At 39.6% G+C, this 17,785-nt stretch overlaps 1 protein-coding gene and 1 long non-coding RNA gene across 2 annotated transcripts; both read left to right on the top strand.

Annotated features, from left to right (window-relative positions):
* Nucleotides 1-693: 693 nt before the first annotated feature.
* Nucleotides 694-4,717, top strand: LOC144638585 (uncharacterized). The gene is made up of 4 exons (XM_078497776.1): nucleotides 694-780; nucleotides 1,352-1,875; nucleotides 2,898-3,408; nucleotides 4,135-4,717. The coding sequence occupies exons 2-4, from the start codon at nucleotides 1,404-1,406 to the stop codon at nucleotides 4,382-4,384; spliced, it is 1,233 nt and encodes a 410-aa protein (XP_078353902.1). The 5' UTR covers nucleotides 694-780; nucleotides 1,352-1,403; the 3' UTR covers nucleotides 4,385-4,717.
* A 442-nt stretch (nucleotides 4,718-5,159) lies between these two features.
* LOC144637524 (uncharacterized) lies at nucleotides 5,160-6,335 on the top strand. The gene is made up of 2 exons (XR_013567735.1): nucleotides 5,160-5,438; nucleotides 6,050-6,335. It is a non-coding gene; the product is annotated as an uncharacterized LOC144637524 (long non-coding RNA).
* The last annotated feature ends 11,450 nt before the right edge of the window (nucleotides 6,336-17,785 follow it).

The following is a 17,785-nucleotide window of genomic DNA, read 5'->3' as shown; positions in this document are numbered from 1 at the left end:
TAAAGTTGTAAAAAGTTAGGTTTTTAAGATAATTTTTGTTATGAAGTATAACTGTTTTAGCCTTCGATTTCAGTCAATCAAAAGTAAACAGTTATATGGCAAATAAGATAAAAAAGAATTCTTTTTAGGGTTTCAATCAAATCATTTGTGTACACAGTGCAAACTAGGTTATACGCTTTAGCGCACTTTTACACCATTTACAATTATACACGCCTGTTAGCACGTGCGACGAATAATTTACAACTGGTCACATTATTGACTTTACTGTTTGTTTTGTTTGTGTCGTTTTAGGTTTTTATAACAATATTAGAGCTAAAATATTAGACTTCTAGTCTTAGTGGACGGTTTTGAGATGGCAACCTAGGTTAAATGGAGAAACGGGTGCTTCTTAAAACAAATTAAATCCTGCTATTGCAACAAGTGATTTAAGTTCTAATACAAAAATATGATGTAACAAACCTTACTTACACAATATGATATCCAAGTAATTTTATTGCAATGAAACAGAATTTTAGTGCGGTTTTACATCAAATGGTTATTTTAACACCGTCAAACCAGTCCTTACGCGCTAATAAACTTCTGCAAACAATACCTCAGGTCTTTACACCATTGTTGCTTGTCCGGGCAATAAATGACTCAAAGTTCTGGTGGCGATGACTTTGCTCACTTCGTAGAAAACTTCGAGGCAACCTTACATTATTTCCAATTGTTCAGTTCTCCAACGCCATTTTGCAACAGACCTGCCTTTTGTGAAGTGGCGTTTCTCTGAAACACTATAAGGTATGTGTTGAAGAAAAGTCGTTGCCGTATCTTTAAATAAGTTAACGTAGTTACAATTAGGCAGATAATGGAGCAGATAAGCGACATAAGCTGTATTTAAAAGCATTGTATTCTTCTCAGTTTTCATTTTATCATTAGTAAGCTTGGTATACACGTATCCAGGGCGCTGACTAACTTGATACGAAGTTTGGAAGTATTTTCACTAATAAAACATGATAGAAACACTTCTCAAGTTCCCGTTAATGATTTCAAAGTGTTCGTTGTCCGTCTTAAAGAGGTGTCCGTCTTATAGGGAGTTTGGTTATAGTAAAATAACTGAAAAACGGAAGGGACCATCACCAGGTGTCCGTCTTATGGAGGTGTATCCGAAAAAGGGAACGACTTAATTAATTACCATTTTGATGGCTTTAACCACTACATTTAACAAGAAGAAACAAGTTACACTTGCAAGGACCACTCTGGTTGAATTAAATTCTTTACTTGCAACTAATTTTGTTTTTACTCTATTCTCTGCTGCAGAGAAAAGAACAGTTCCAATTCAAGTTTGAAACGTTATTGGGTTTTTTTTTAGAGTAAGCAATTTTCAACTTGACAAAGGTTGCCTGCTGATTTGCTGGGACGCTATGGCGATCAACATTCTCGTCATATTTTTAACATTAGTGAGTGCAACGAAGGCTAAAGACAATGAAATCATAACATCTCTGATCCAAGCCTACAGCGTGGCAGGAGCAGAGTCCAAGAGTTACTTCCGTTCGCATGGCAAGGCCTTGTTGCAACAAGTCTCTATGCTCGACTCCATGGCTCTAGCTAAACTTGGCAAAGACTTGGAAGCCACTGATCAACTTGCTTCGCTAGCAGTGCAGACCATTCTAGCAGATTTGCCGGTAGAATACCAGGCAGCCGGTGGTCTTATGAAACTAATGCAGTCCGACAGGCCGTTCTTTAGAAACACTGTTATTACAGCGCAGAGGAATCTGGACAAAGTGTCACAAGGCATAAAAAAGAAGCTGGCAGAGTTTAAAAACTCCAATACAAAGACGGATGAAGATAAACAAAGAGTACAGGAAGCGATCAAAGCCAGTGTTTCAGGCCAAGGTAACCTTGCGTCTAAGCTTTGTCCAGACCTAGATTTTACACGACTGAATTTAGAGATTTGTGTACATACAAAGCCAATATGAGGTTTCCATGTCAAATGTTCATCAATATTGACACCTAAGAGTGCTGGCCGAGGCGGCCTCCCCTATAAGCTTCGTGGTTTCTTTTAGGTCTCCTCGCCCTGTCATACTGTTATTGCTGTTAACATTGTTGATGATGGATGAAGGGGTACTTACAAAGCATTTTATGCGAGGAGGTCCAAACCCTTACGACTAAGAAACGTACCACGATTTATATTGCATAAGAAGACCCATTGTTTTCCTCATTCAGCTCTTTAGTTGGCGACGTCGTTCTCATTGATAAAGGTTGCACACCAGGTTGTGTTATGCAATTAAGCAGTTGCACAATTGGTTTAAGGGACTATATCACGGATTTTACCAGATTTTTGCACAGCCAAAATTTATATTTGTGTCGCATGAAACCTAGAAATAATAGTCCATTTTTATTTAAAATTGCTATATTAGAGCACTGAAACTGTTAACTAGCATTATTGGCTGCGGATGGCGCGGATGGAAACGGATTGCAATTAGGCAAACGTTTTCAAATTGTTTCCGCGCGTCTTCGATATTTGTAGCCGTAGCTTGATTTCTATCCGCAAATTAAGATAGCATCTTCCTTTAGATGTTCAAAGATATTGTTTTTTATGGGTTTAGTTTCCTTCCACTAATTTCAGAACAGTTTAGACCAAAAATCTGCGAAATCTCCGTGACATAGCCCTTTAAGCAGTTGCACTTTGGTTAAGTTTGTCTGCTATGTTTTATGTGTTTCATATTAACGTAGACGCATTAGACGTCTGGACGTATAATAGGTCCCGACCGTAGTATGTATTTTTCAGCCGCATAAAACTGTTAAGTTCTTTTGTCGTTTTATGCGTCTTCTTTTCCACAACATTTTCCGAAACATTATTCTTCTTCCTCGATAAATACAGCCAATTACATCAATAATTTTTTTTCTTTCGATAGAAAATGCCAGGCGAAACATATTTAACGCTTGGAAAGCTGATTTGAGAGAACTCCAACAACTAGCCGAGGCGGGTAAACCTTCTCCTAAGGCAGTCAGAGCTTGGCATGTCTACGGCAAAGCAAAATTTTTCATAAAGAGAATAAAGTTCCCACCCAAGTATAGAGTCGGGCCCTGGTCCGACATTCTTGGCATCGTCGTCAGTGGAATAAATCTTCACAATGCAATCAAAAACAAAAACAGTTTGGGGATGGTGAACAGTGTTCTTGGCATCGTTGGTAGCGTTGTAGGCTTGACTTTGTTCACTTCTGCACTGGTTACTGGCCTGGAGATATTATCAACTTTAAACGCATTGGCTGGTGCAGCGTTCTTCATGCTACCGCTTATTGTCAAGCTGTTTTGGCCCAGCAATTTGGCCATTGATACGGCAAACAAGTTGACGGAAATCTCTCGCAATGACCTGGACGGTTATCTACACCAGCTGGGACAGTTCTCAGAGAGTGGAGCTCGCAGGTAAAGGGTTGGGGGGGGGGGGGGGGGGACAGGGGGAAAATATCCCAGAAGAGCAATGCTCGTGAGGACATTTGGAGGTGGTTTGAACACCATTACATAAAAGTAAAATAAAGGATTTCGGTTGTATATTATTTTCATTTGTTTTACAAGAAGAATGCGATCCTAGTTGATGCGTGATTATTCAATGAAAGACAGGGCCATCACCAGACCTTTGGCTTATAAGGTGAGGCAAGACCTTGCTAGGAGGTTCTGGGGACATTCCCCTTCAGAAAATGTGGAGAACTAAAAGCTCTGAAACTCTTTCTTAAACATTTTTCATTTAAGTAGTTATAAAAAAATCTTGTTGTGCTGGTGATTATTTTCCCAGCTAAACATATTTAGTTTCAATTTTGGGTTAATCCAAGACGAGGAAAGTGCCTTGTCTTGCCTCTTGCTAGTTACGGCCCTGAAAGATATATCGAGTAGTATTTTCAAGGTGTACTGTTAATCATGCAAAGTTGAGGCTTGGAGTTGTTGTGGGAATGAGTAAAAGGGGCACTGGCATATTAACTTGTTTACAAAAGCTGAAAAATTATTGCAGCCTACCTTTACAAAGTTTGAATCGTATTCTTGTGTAAACTATGATGAATGCAGTGTCAGAATGCTTGATCTGACCTTCGAAGAGCAATATCGGTTAATATCAGTCGACTCCCCGACCCAAACACCTTTTTGATCCTTTTCTTACAGTTTTGGTTGGATGTACCAAGTCAACTCTGGTGTTCTGATTGAGAGAATGATCCAACCGAACACTCCCATCAAATTTTGGCAACCATCCTGCTCTACTCCAGGCACCACCCCGTGCGACCCCAAAACAAAAAATTATCAAGGCAAACATTATTTGGTGCTTGGACGAGAACGGCAATCTCACTATACCAAACACGAGTTTGAGCTGGAAATGCATAACGACTTTTTCGGCGTTTCGAGGCGTTCCTACTGAATCCAAGTTCTGTGGTAATACTATCAATGTCAACACCGTGTCATTCCGTCAGTATCTTGATTTTCTTGGAAGGAAATACGGCAGAAGCCGTGGGCAACTGGTTGGAAACTATCAACGGAATGTGGAGATTGACACTCGGACAGTACCCCAGTACAACGATGTGGATCTTGATCAATGGAGCGCCAAATACCAAACGGTAAAACGGGAAAGAGAGCCAAGCCAGAGAGATGAAGCACAGGAAATCGAGTGTGCACCGGAGAGTGATAGAATAAGCATCGACGAATTGTCCCTGTTGAATCCGCACAATGGAAGAGTGACAATCAACACCGGTGCACTAAAACAAATACCTATCAATATCCATTCCTTCTGCATGTTATTGCGGACGAACGAGGTTAACGTCAAACTACATGTTGGTGCAACAAACAATGCAAACAAACATCAACAAAAATCGTGAATTATCCAATTGTTTATCTTTGAGCTTGGGAGGCACGGTGACCTAGCTAATGGTTAGTGAGCTGGACTCCAGATCGAGCGGTCCGGGTTTGAGCCCTGGCCGGGGTCATTTTGTTGTGCTCTTGAGCAAGAAACTTTACTCTCACGATGCCTCTCTCCACCCAGGTGTATAAATGGGTACCGGTGAATTTAATGCTGCGTGTAAGCCTGCGATAGACTAGCATCTCATCCATGGGGAGTATAGAAATACCCCTAGTCGCTTCAAGCTACTGAAACCAGGATAAGCTCCGGCCTGATGGGCCACTAGGCTCAACCGCAGACCTTACCATTTTATCTTTGAGCTCAATTTGAACAAACCATACTCTTTTTTAGACCACAGTGGTCCAAATCTATATCCTATAGTTATTTCAGACCAAAACCGCTCAAAACCCCTTTGGCGCCGCACATACCTACCGGATAGCTTATCACAGCGCTCTTTGTTGTTGCAGACTTCATGATGCAGTTATCATGGGCGCCCAGGGACCGTTTACTGTTATACAGAACAGGGGAGCGAATGATTACATTCTTAACATGGTAGATATTATGACGAGCCGGACACCAGGTACAGATACTGATCACTGACTCTTTTTATCTTCGTAATCATTTATTTAATGCCATTTTTATGATGTTGCCCTAATTGGTACGTTTACGTACGATAATATGTACCTAGAAACGCCTGTTACCTGGAGAGAATTAGCTAGTGAAGTGTTAAACCAGTGAAGACTCGCACGTGTTCTCATACTGAAATATTTTTCCTTACCTTATTATCTAAAGATAGTTAATTTTTCCAGTAAAGAGGAACTGAGTGGGCTGGTTAATTCGCATACCTACTTACCAAAAGAATATATAATCATAGGATGAACTGTAATAACAGCTATTGGACAACTCGTCCTCGTCTCATAGAAGACTCCAGTTCGTTGTCTTATTACTAATTAGACGGATTTCTGTTCCTAAGATTTTACAGCAAGGCGCCCAAAGTGTGACCACTTTTAATTTATTCACATTCTTTCGTGCAGATTTAATCCAATCAGAAATCAACTGCAAGCTATCCACGGCTTTTGATTGGATTAAATCTGCACGAAGAATGTGAATAAATTAAAAGTGGTCACACTTTTGGGCGCCTTGCTGTAATCTTACGGCCAATAAATGAATGATATATCCGTATTACCACAGGTCAACCAATTCGCTTTGAAATCATGGACACCAGTGGTAATTTGCCGTTCATCAGAATTTGTCAGTCACGTCACAAACGAGTTACAATCGAAACTAAGGAGAATGACGTCATCAAGTTGAAAGCCAGTGACGGTGAGGTTGTGGTGGAGATACGAGTCACAGGATACGCGCCTGATGTTGACATACGCTCCGAGTGCGCGTGATGTGCACAGCCTGGGTAGGACTGAGGCCCGTGGCTTGTTAGAAGAATGGATACATATATAAAAAATGAAAAAATAAATAAATAAAGCTGATCTATCTATCTGCCTAACTAAACTAACTAATAATTACAAAATTACATCTTATTTCACACTAAGCTGCTTTTGGCGGATGCCGTGTGCAGCGTACAGACCTCGTTCTAAGATATATGGTGACGCAGTTTGCTTTTAAAATCTTTTAAAGACAACGCACATTGTAGATCATTGGAAGAAGGCTGTTCCACAACTCAGCTCCTCTATAGAAGAAGCTTTTCTTTGAATAATGCTCGATTCCCTGTATGGCGCGTGCCTGCAGGGAATCGTGGTAGTTGTATTCATCAAACCATGCGCGAGACTTAGCAAGATGAATGCAACCACCAGGATTCCTTTAAGGCGCGCCTCAACGGAGGCTTTTATTAGATACTAGGCGTTTATTCAAGGGTGGGCGTTTGTTACAACAAAAACAACAACAACAACAACTTTATTAGTGAGGAGCTTTGCGTGACGACACTAAAAACGGCTGCGAAGGAGACTAGGCGTTTATAAGATCATTTACGGTGATCGACAAGTGCCAGGCTGCATCTTACTGTGCCCAGGAAGTCGTACATTAATCCTAGATAGCAAACCGCTTTCATTTTCTCCTAAAGATCGAAACCGCCATAATTTGTTGATTGTACACCGCCAGTTAAATACAAATGTACCCGTAAACCGACACTCAAAACTGGCTTAAACCGCCAAAATGCCAGAGTATAAAAGCCTCTGTAAAGGATTCCTCAAACTTACTATATATTTAATTCAAAATACCCCGAAGAAATATGTTGCGGCAGTTATCATCTATGGTTTTAAAGCTAAAAAAAGTTTACATAAAATTGCAGTATCGTAGAAATGTTGCTACTAACCTCTCCTCAACAGTATCAATAGTAATTGATTTGTTTGAAAGAACGGTTATGAAACAATAGAATCTGTTTCTAAAAAAAAAAAAAAAAAAAAAAAAAAAAAAAAAAAAAGGGAAAAGGCGAAGAAAAAGGTTAAAAAAAGAAAAAAACAAAAAACCAATACTTCACACTCAAGTGAAAACCGCTCATACCGCGTCGCTTTTTCTTCAATGAAAAGCAACTTACAATTCTGTTTTTTTTTTCTTGGTGTTTTGCAGATTTCATAGAGTCTGACCATAAACAACGGAGTTACATATAAAATATTCATCTTGTTAAATTGTAGAGAGTGTCATTGTTGAAACAGTTAACTGTGTTTCTTAGTTAGAGCGGTTTTCAATTGAATGTCGTAAAACCAAAACCAAAGTAATTACTCTGGCCAGTCATAAAGGACGTAGAGCAATCCATTGTCCAATCAAAACTCAAAGCAATTACACGAACCGCGGAGAAAACTTTCGGGAGCAAGTCACGGAGTTACATATGATTCGTTTTGGTTTTACTTATGATTGGTTAAGAAAGTGGCGCGAGTTTTTTAAGCCAATCACTGAGCGTAGCAATGTAAAACCACAGTAAACGCAAATTACTTTAGACACTCAAGTGAAAATGGCTCAAAAGGTGTACTAGGTTATTTATTTTCTCACTGAGCAGGAAAAAACTTATAATTACTGTTTCCTTAACATTTAAGCCTTGGTAAAACTTCTGTGGGTTTACCACTTATTCAAAAAAAAAAAAAAATTTCTTTTAGTTTTCAAGAACATATTGATGAAATGAAGGGGTTAAACAATGTGACAAATATATGAACTGTTCAAATGTGACAAGATCGAACAAACATCGCTATCTGAAAGTTGTGCAACATGTAGTTTTAGGACATTTTCATTCTAAAAGAATAACTGTTTAGCCTCCAGTCAATCAAAAGTAAACAATTACATGGCGAATAAAATAACAATGCCCGATTTTCTCTATAGCAGGCACCTGCAGGGAATCACGGTAGTTGTATTCCTCAAACCATGCGCAAGACTCAGCAACGATGCACGTTGCCGAGTCTCGCGCATGGTTTGAGGAATACAACTACCGTTATTTCCTGCAGGCGCGCGCTATAGCGGGAATCGGCCATTAAATTCTAGTTAGGGTTTTAATAAAATCATTTGTGTACACAGTGCAAACCAGGTTTTACGCTTTAACGCACTTTTACACGAGTTTCATCTTTTACATGCCCGTTAGCACGTGCACGTGTGACGAATAACATACACCTGCTCACATTGTTGACTTTACCGTTTGTTTAGTTTGTTTCATAAAAGGAATTTTTTTATCAATATAAGAATTAAGGAACGACTTTTATTCTTAGTGGTCGGTTTCGAGATGACGATTCTGTCGACCGTGTTTTCTGTTTAACAATGAAATTAATTAGCTACATCACAAGCTCGAGCCAAATGCTACTTCCATTGGTTTTCCTTTCTTCTCTTATTATCAACAAACAGGTCTGATACATAGCCACCAAGGTTAAATAAACAATCAGGTGTTACTTAAAGAAATTCTGGTGTTGAAACAAACGATTTAAGTTCAAATACAAAAATATCATGAAACAAACCTTACATGATATAATATCCCGATACTTTTATTGCAATAAAATAGGGTTTTATCGCAATAAAGTGGGGCTTTACATAAGATGGTTATAAAACCAGTACTTACGGGCTAATAATGTCTTCAAACAAGGTATTCACACCATTGTTGCACGTCCGAGCAATAAATCGTTTAAAGTTCTGGTGGCGTTAACTTTGCTCACTCTAGCCTGTTTGCTGATAGGATTGTGTAATAAGGCGAAGAGAAACTTCCACACTACCTTAAATTATCGTCACTTGTTCAGTTCGTAAATAGCATTTCACTTTCCTGCCTTGCGCGAGATGCTGTTGTTTTCTTGAAACGCTTCCAGGTATGTGTTGAGGAAAAGTCGTTGTAGTTACATATACCTACGTAGGTAGTTAATGAAACAAATTAGCTGTAAACCAACTTAGATGGCAGTAATATATAAGGTTGATCGAGGTTTCTTTGTTTCAGGTAATTCTGTTTATTTTCGTTAATTAAGAGCTGTAAACTTTAATTTTAGAGTGCAAAAGTCATTTCATATCAGTTTCTTTGTTTCGTTAATTAAGAGCTGTAAACTTTAATTTTAAAGTGCAAAAGTCATTTCTTGGCAAAATCACGGCCACATAACAAACAAGGATGATCTTCGAGCATTGTAAATGACAGTTGCATACAAATTGAGATAAACTTAAAAAAAGTCGGGCCGATGTTTTTCATGTTTACACGAACGCAATCATTTTAATCTTCGCGAATTTTGCCCACTCATGTCCCTTTTTGGTCTTTCTGTGTTTCTTTTGAGTTCATCTACAGTTTTAGCTGTTATTGTGATGTTTCAGTTAATTGAATGACCAGTTAGTCAGTGCCGAAATTGCCTAAAATTGCGTGATCGACATGGCCCCTTTAAGGAGACAACATTCGCGTAAAGCAATGATAGTAACTTCAAATTCAAAAAATTTCATTATCTGCATATGGCAAGCAAGAGAACAGCTGTCTTTTTATGTCTTTAATAAGTGAACATTTACCTTTATCAGCTGTCTCAATGAAAAGGAAACCTCAAAATTATCAATAAAACAAAAAAAAGAACCGAAATAGTAAGGAGCGGCCCGCCGTGAGGACTCGGACCATGCAAATGTGAATGATTAGCTTCAAAAATTGCGGATCCTACCAAATTACTGAACAGGGTTTACTTTAACATTTAACATAAAAGCCTTTTTGTTATTTTTCTTCTCGGTTTTCTGGTAAAACGATAAAATCGAACTTCGGTCCTGGATTAATCAGTTTGTGAAATTAGGAGTAGAGAAAGCATGAAAAGGTGATCTTTTTGTTGTGGCTTGTTTCGGCCAACGGCAGTTTGTGGTTGTTCTTCCCTCAAAAACGCTCGCAGCAGTGCGTCCTTGGACCATAAGAATGCCTTGAAGAAGAGTTTGAAACACCGCTTAAACTTAGAGGCGTATTCAGGTTTTGCCTGTTAAAGTAAGACTTGCTTCTTACCCAATGAACGCTGACGAAGAACTAACCAAACCTTTAATTTTTTTAGAACTGAACCCTTGCCTACATCATTCACATCTCTATAAAATAACACCTCTAAGTTTAAGCCGGTGTTTCTCATTGCAACTCTTTGTTCTAGGGTCAAGCGATTTGAAGATTGACAGAGCAGTTTGGGGGTAAAGCGATGCTAATCTCTATTGCACTTAATTTTGTGGCCGCAAGTTTGGCTCTAGTTTCTACAACTGAGGCGACCGACAATGAAGTGATAACGTCTCTGATCCAAGCCTACAGCACTGAAGGAGGAGAGTCCCAAAGTTACTTCAGTTCACACGGCAAGGCCATGTTTGAGCAAGTCTCCATGCTTGACTCCATGGCCTTGGCTAGACTGGGTAGAGGCTTAGAGGCGAGTGATCAGCTCGCTTCTCTTGCTATACAAACCATTCTTGCTGATTTGCCACTGGAGTACCAGGCAGCTGGTGGTCTTATGAAACTGATGCAGACGGAAAGGTCGTTTTTTAAAAACACCATCGAGTCAGTGCAGACGAATCTAGACGCGGTCTCACAAGGCATAAAAGAAAAACTTGCGCAGTTCCAGCAGTCCAGTCAAAAGACGAATGAAGACAAACAAAGGGTACAAGAAGAGATCAAAGCCAGCGTTGCAGAAAAAGGTAAATAAGTGTTTACATCCCGTAACGTTAGAACAGTCAAGGTTTATCACCGACAGACCAAGCTGTTTTAAAACTAGTTTAAAAATCCACTGATCATGAGCAACTTACGAAAATGTTTTGTAATGGAAACATAGAACATGCCGAAACTGCAGAAGATTGTTCTTGTTACAACTTTTAACGAAGCTTTCTTTTTGATCCTGGCTTCGTCAGCATCGCAGATGTCTCTTGTAAACCATCACTCTTTTTTTCATCTCAAACAGTTTCTGCTTAATGGATCTTGCATGTGGTTTCTTATTATAAGACTTAAGAACAGTATATTCAATTGCTTGTGTACAGATAGAATGGTTGTGTCATGACGATGATCAGCAACGCAAGTTCAAGTGTCCGCAGCATCCGAGTTGGCTGTTCGTCTAAATTGTTTTGTAAAAAGGAAATCAAAAGTTGGGGTATCAAACATCAGCTGGCTCTATTGTGGAGGGGGATGCTCGTCGGAAATTTTGAACAGAGCCCCTAAAAGAGACCAATCTGGGTGTGGCTCAAGCTATTTTAGACCCCTAAAAGATACCAAAATTCTGAAAAAGAACTTATATTTGTATATTTCTTCGCGTGCAACCTTAAACGAGACCCTGACGGCTAAACATTTTGCCATTTTTCCCAGAACACCCTAATTAAGCGAGACCCAAAGTCCGAAATTTATACCCCCAAGCGAGACGACGAGCATTCCCGTCACTTTCATATGGGAGTCCCCCCCCCCCCCCGGTATTTCAATAAAGTACAATGCAGGCAAAGGCTGTACCGTGGACTTACTATAAGAGATATTTACTTTTTGATCTCTAGTTCAAATTCGAAATTGCTGAAGAAAAAGATGAAGTACACATTTAATTTAACTCTTTAATTTAATTTAATTTAAGCACTTATTTTGCAACGCCAGTAGTTCTGCACAAGAATCATATCAATCACTTTCCCATTGATAGACAGAGCCAGGCAAAACATTTTTGACGCTTGGAAAGCTGATTTTAAACGTCTCCAGCAACTAGCCGAGACGGGTAAGCCGTCTCCAATGAAGGTCAGAGCTTGGCATGTCTACAGCACGGTACGATTCTTTGTTGAGAGGTTAAAACTTCCGGCCGTATTAAGAGTTGGACCAGTCTCTGAGATTCTTGGAATCGTTGTCAATGGAATGCGACTCTACGATGCTATAAAAAATAGAAACACCATGGGGATGGTAATCAGCGTACTTGGCATCGTTGGCTGTGTTGTTGCCTTGAGTTTGTACACTGCCACGTTAATTACCGGCCTACAGGTGCTGTCAACTATTAGCGGAGTGGCTGCGGTTACATTCTGGATAACCTCAACCATTGTCTATCTGGTTTGGCCAAGAAATAAGGTCATTGAAACTGCGAACAAGTTGACGGAATTCTCGCGCAATGACCTCAAAGGCTACCAACACCAGCTGGAGAGATTCACAGAGTCTGGGGCTCGTAGGTGAGTGATAAGTTGGCCTGACTTTAGAATGAAAGTGTGGGATATTTGGGCATGAGGAAAGTGAGGTGGTAGAGTATCTGTTCGTTTTTCTTCACAAATAGATAACAGTTGCATATTCCTACCTTTTTAACTACACTCTTTTTATTTTATAAGAATCTATCGAGGCTGAAATTTGCGAATTTTTAAGAATATTTTAAGAATAAACCCGAGGCTGAGATTTTGAAAAGAATATAGTTTTTAGTTGAAAGAAAATCAGGTATTATCATTTCCGTCATTTTATCTCTGTAAGGAATGCTTTGTTTAAAGTCAAAACGGCCAGGCTGCAACGAAAAGCAATGGTACATGTGCACAATGTAACACGATACAGATCTGGACACCAAACACTTGTTATTGATTACCCAATACTTGCTAAAACGGAAATGTCAAGCTGTTTTTTCTAAGAATGTTCATAAGAATATTTTCAGCCTAAAATCTGCAGAAAAATAAGAATATTCAGTCTGGGTCGGAAAAACTGTATTCTTACATAAACAAAGAGTGTATTGGTAGATTTCCTACGCCTAGTCGTATTCGCACCAGTTTACCATTGTAAGCTGTGCATTCCTCTTCACTTCAATTCCTCGTTTATGTTTTTATGCGGTCAGGGGTGACATTTCGTTTCTATTCCTATAATAATCTCTTCTTGGTAGTTTTTAAAGAAGTCTTAAATTTATTGCTTTAATGTGCAATCCCATCGTGAATATATAAATGGCGTGAGTGTATGCCCTTGACATCCTTAAAAGGACCACGACAGAATATTTGCTCCGTTATTTATTTTGTTTTGCAGTTTTGGTTGGATGTACCAGCTCAACTCAGGTGTGCTACTTGAAAAACACATCCAACCGAACACTCCAATCAAATTTTGGCAGCCATCCTGCGCTGCTCCAGGTACCGCCCCATGCGATCCGAAGACAGCTAATTATCAAGAAAAGCGTTATTTCGTCCTCGGACAAAAACGGCAATTCACCAACCCCAAGTTTAAGTTGGATCTGCCTTACGACTTTTTGGGCGTTCCTACTGAATCCAAGTTCTGTGGTAATACTATCAACGTCAACACCGTGTCATTCCAAGAGTATCTTAGATCCCTTTTGAGGACATTCCCCAGCCGCGGCCGGTGGGAACACTTTGGACGGGCATACGGAAACTACCAGCGGAATGTGGAGATTGACACTCGGACAGTACCCCAGTACAACAATGTGGACCTCAACCAATGGCCCACCGAAGACCAAACGGTAAAACGGGAAAGAGAACCAAGCCAGCTGGATGCAACACAAGACATTAAGTGTGAACCGGAAAGTGACAGAATCAGCATCGACGATTTGTCCAAGATGAATCCATTCAATGGAAGGGTAACAATCAACACTGGCGCAGGGAAGGATGTGCTGTCCATCAACGGCGTGATTGGCGACGGAGGCAATAGCAAGAACTATCTGGTAGCAGATTTGGGAGCAGATGGAAACATGCTGTCCGTGGGCGCTGCACTTCCTAAAGCATACAATTCAAATTCAGCTGTGGTTGGTATCCTGCTTGACAACAGCTATGGCCTTGGCAGACTCTGCTACCGAAAAGATAATTTTGCTCTGAGATGCGTTGGTAATGTAAGGAATGTCACCATTTTTAAAGGATCCAGGTACGCTTGTGGATTCAAATGCTGTATTCCTAGCATGTTCTTAATTATTTGTAGGTTTTGATTCCTGTTTTACTTACATTAGTTATGAGATACAACTTAGATGTCAATACTCTGGGTGCCAGAGGTTCAACGCTCATTCCTTCTGCATGTGATCGAGGTCTACGTCAAATTACATGTTCGTACAACAAACAGTGCAAACAAACATCTACAAAAAACCTTGAATTATCCAATTGTTTATCTTCGAGCTTGGGAGGCGCGGTGGCGTAATTGCTAGTGCGCTGGAGTCATGATCGACTGGTCCGGTTTTGAGATCTGGCCGGGGTCATTGTGTTGCGTTCTTGGGCAAGACTCTTTTCTCTCCTCGGCCACAGGCTTGCCTTTTTTCTCTTTGAAATATATTTGCGTAGTCCATACTCTTTTTAAGAACACAACGGTCAAAATCTACATTCTATAGCTATTTCAGACCAAGGCCGCTCAAAAACCATACCGTAAAATTCCGGTTATAAGCCCTGGGCTCATACAACTTCATAAGGGTTTTTAAGTGGGCTTATAAGTGGAGGGGCTTATATCCGGGACGGCTTATAAGCAGAATAAAAAAACGGGCCACGAAAGGGTTGATCGAAATATGTTTTTAAGTTAAAAACGAATAATAAAGCAACATTTAGCCCTGTTTCAGTACTGTCATCCGGCAAATGGGGGCTTATATCCGGTGGGGCTTATAATCGGATGTATTTTTTATTTCCAGGTAGATAGGCCTATATATATATATAACCGGGGGGCGTTTAAGCGGGGAGGGGGGGGGGGTTATAACTGGAATTTTACGGTATTCCTTGGCGCCGCATACGTGATGGCTTATTTTTTTATTTTTTTTTTATTTTTTTTTATTATGCATTTACATAAAACAAGAGATTACATAATCGATACGCTACTTACAAAAAAAAAAGAAGCTTGTACACACACACACACACAAAAAAAAATTACATTGACGATTACAGTGAGTACATTTAAACATAATTACTACTAGTGCTTTTTTTACAGTGTTTTTTCCTTTCTCTTGTTATTAGATAATAAAACTTACTGGTAACAACAATATTTATTGTCTTTGGCATTTCTATTAATAGAAGAGAACATAAAGTATCTAAATTAGTGTAATGATATATGTGCACAGTTACGACATACAAATACTAACTAAAAAAACACACACAGTAACAAAAAAGTAATTTTCTAAAAGAAAGTAGAAAAAAAATACAAAAGATTTCCGTATGTTTCATTGAACTTAGTAAGACTATTATTTTGTATAGCAATTTCTCTTTGTATATTAACTTTGTCCATAAAGAGTGCCAGAAAACTGTTGAAACATAACTTTTCGTCGTGTAAGCGTTTGCAGTGGCTTATTTTGTTGTTGTTTTCTACACTGTTACAGACTTCATGATTCAGTTACCATGGGCGCCCAGGGACCGTTTACTGTCATACAGAACAGCGGAGCGAATGAATACACTCTTAACATGGTAGATATTATGACGAACCGGAAACCAGGTACAGATACCGATCACTGACTCTTCTTTTCATCTTGGTAATTAGTAATAAAGTAGATTACTATAATTTTCAGAGGTGAATTCAATTCTGATTGGTCGAGAAGCACGGATTATGACGGAATATTCATCGCGCTAGGTGGTGCCTGCTCCCATATGGAAATATTTTTCCTTACCGCATTATCCAAGGATGGATCGTTTTCCAAGAAAGGAGGAACTGAGTGGCTAGCTGCTTCCTTGCTGTCAACTAATAAACAATAGCTGTTATTGTAAAATTCATTAAATATTCATGCGCGTGCAAACCATTCCCAGTACCATATTCACATCACATGTACGCAACTGTAAACCCCAATACAAATCAAACTATAGAATTAACTTTTGATACAAACTCCTGCTCAGCTAAAAAGTATTTATTTACTTTTGATACAGATCTGTACTGATTCGCATAACAATACTTTACATTCAATTTATTGTTTTCATTTCACAAGTAGAATAAAATATTCGTGTCCGATCTCCCGCTCATATTTTATCTACTACTTACAGTTCGCACGGTTTGACATAATAACGAAGCGTAAGTGACAACTGCATTGTTTTAAGCAATATACTGTGTGTTGACCCTTCCGCCCGTTGATTTTCGCTCGATCTTAACAAAAGAATATATAATCACAGGATAAACTGTAATAGCAGCTATTAGATCCCTCGCCCTTGTCTTAAAGAAACCTCGGGCTCGATGTCTTATTGCTAGTTAGACGAATTTCTTGTTTCCCAAGATTTTAATCTTAAGGCCAATAATTAACAACTATTCTGCGAAATCGCGCGGAATATCGCTGATACTTAGCCGACGAGGCCGTAGGCCGAGTTGGCAAATATCAGACGATATTCCGCAAGATTGAGCAGGATAATTGTTTTATTATATATTCAACAAATTGTCAACAAAATACATTTTGTAGCTAGAAAAAAACTATGGTTGTGCAGCATTTCTAGGATTTCGGACGAATCTTGACAACCTACGTATATCGCAGGATATCTGTCATGTACGGATGACAGATAACAATCACATTTTGACCATATTTGGACAGTGCGCGCATTTGTTAAGTAATAAATAATGATATCCGTATCACCACAGGTCAACCAATCCGTTTTGAAATCATGGACACCAGTGGTAATCTGCCGTACATCAAAATTTGTCAGTCACGTGACAAGCGGGTTACAATTGAAAATAAGGAGAATGACGTCATCAAGTTGAAAGCCAGTGACGGCGAGGTTGTGGTGGAGATACGAGTCACAGGATACGCGCCTGATGTTGACATAGGCTCCATGTGCGGGTGATGTACACAGCCCAGGAAGGACTGAGGCCCGTGTCTTGAATTTGTTCGAAGAATGGATATTGCTTTACTTCTGGCTCCAGTTGCCCCTCACGACAAATTTTCTAGTCTAAGTTTATTCAAATATTTTCTGCGCGCCACTTATTTTACTTTACTGGACACTCGGCCTATGATATTGACATGCCCTGCACCTGGTTCCTCTTCCGTAACTGCCCTTACCACCGCTCTTAATTTTTGTGACTAACATTTTCTGTATCTTGTTTTCTAAGGGCCTGTTTACATGATTCCGGAATGACTTTCATTCCGGAACGAAACTCATTCCGGAATGAATTTCGTACTGCATTCACATGAAAGAGTCGACCGGCTCAACCTAGGCGTTTTCACGTGAGTGATTTTCGCGCGAGATCAAAAACAAAGATGGCGCGTGTTTCGCTCAAACATGTTATTGTCCCCATTTATGACCATTTCTGCAATTTTAACGAGAAATTTGACCGTAGGGCTGCTTCTTTGGGTTAAACAGGAAATACTCTTACCCTTTTTCGCTCTGAGTTCAAACTGTGGCCTCCGTTTGCGGTTTCATGAGATGCGGTTTCATCTCGGAACGAAATTCGTTCTGTGTTTACATGATACCAGAATGAGATGTCATTCCGGAACGAAAATTTCATTCCGGAATGAAAACCGGAATGAACTCATTCCGGAATGACTTGACTTTCGTCTCCGTATCATGTAAACAGATACAGAGGAATGTATGGGGATGGAATGAACTCGTTCCGGAATGAAAGTCATTCCGGAATCATGTTAACAGGCCCTAACTATAGCTAAA

Source organism: Oculina patagonica, chromosome 14 (assembly GCF_052425735.1).
Source record: "Oculina patagonica isolate OP01 chromosome 14, crgOcupat, whole genome shotgun sequence".
Lineage (NCBI taxonomy): Eukaryota > Metazoa > Cnidaria > Anthozoa > Scleractinia > Oculinidae > Oculina > Oculina patagonica.
This window is presented reverse-complemented; position numbering and strand designations above follow the sequence as displayed.

What these genes read in the sequence shown, in the direction of transcription:
- LOC144638585 (XM_078497776.1), top strand. Translation starts at nt 1,404, where the DNA reads ATGGCGATCAACATTCTCGTCATATTTTTAACATTAGTGAGTGCAACG. An exon ending in AGCCAGTGTTTCAGGCCAAG is followed by an intron (nt 1,876 to 2,897) that starts GTAACCTTGCGT and finishes TTCTTTCGATAG; the next exon opens with AAAATGCCAGGCGAAACATA. An exon ending in TCAGAGAGTGGAGCTCGCAG is followed by an intron (nt 3,409 to 4,134) that starts GTAAAGGGTTGG and finishes CTTTTCTTACAG; the next exon opens with TTTTGGTTGGATGTACCAAG.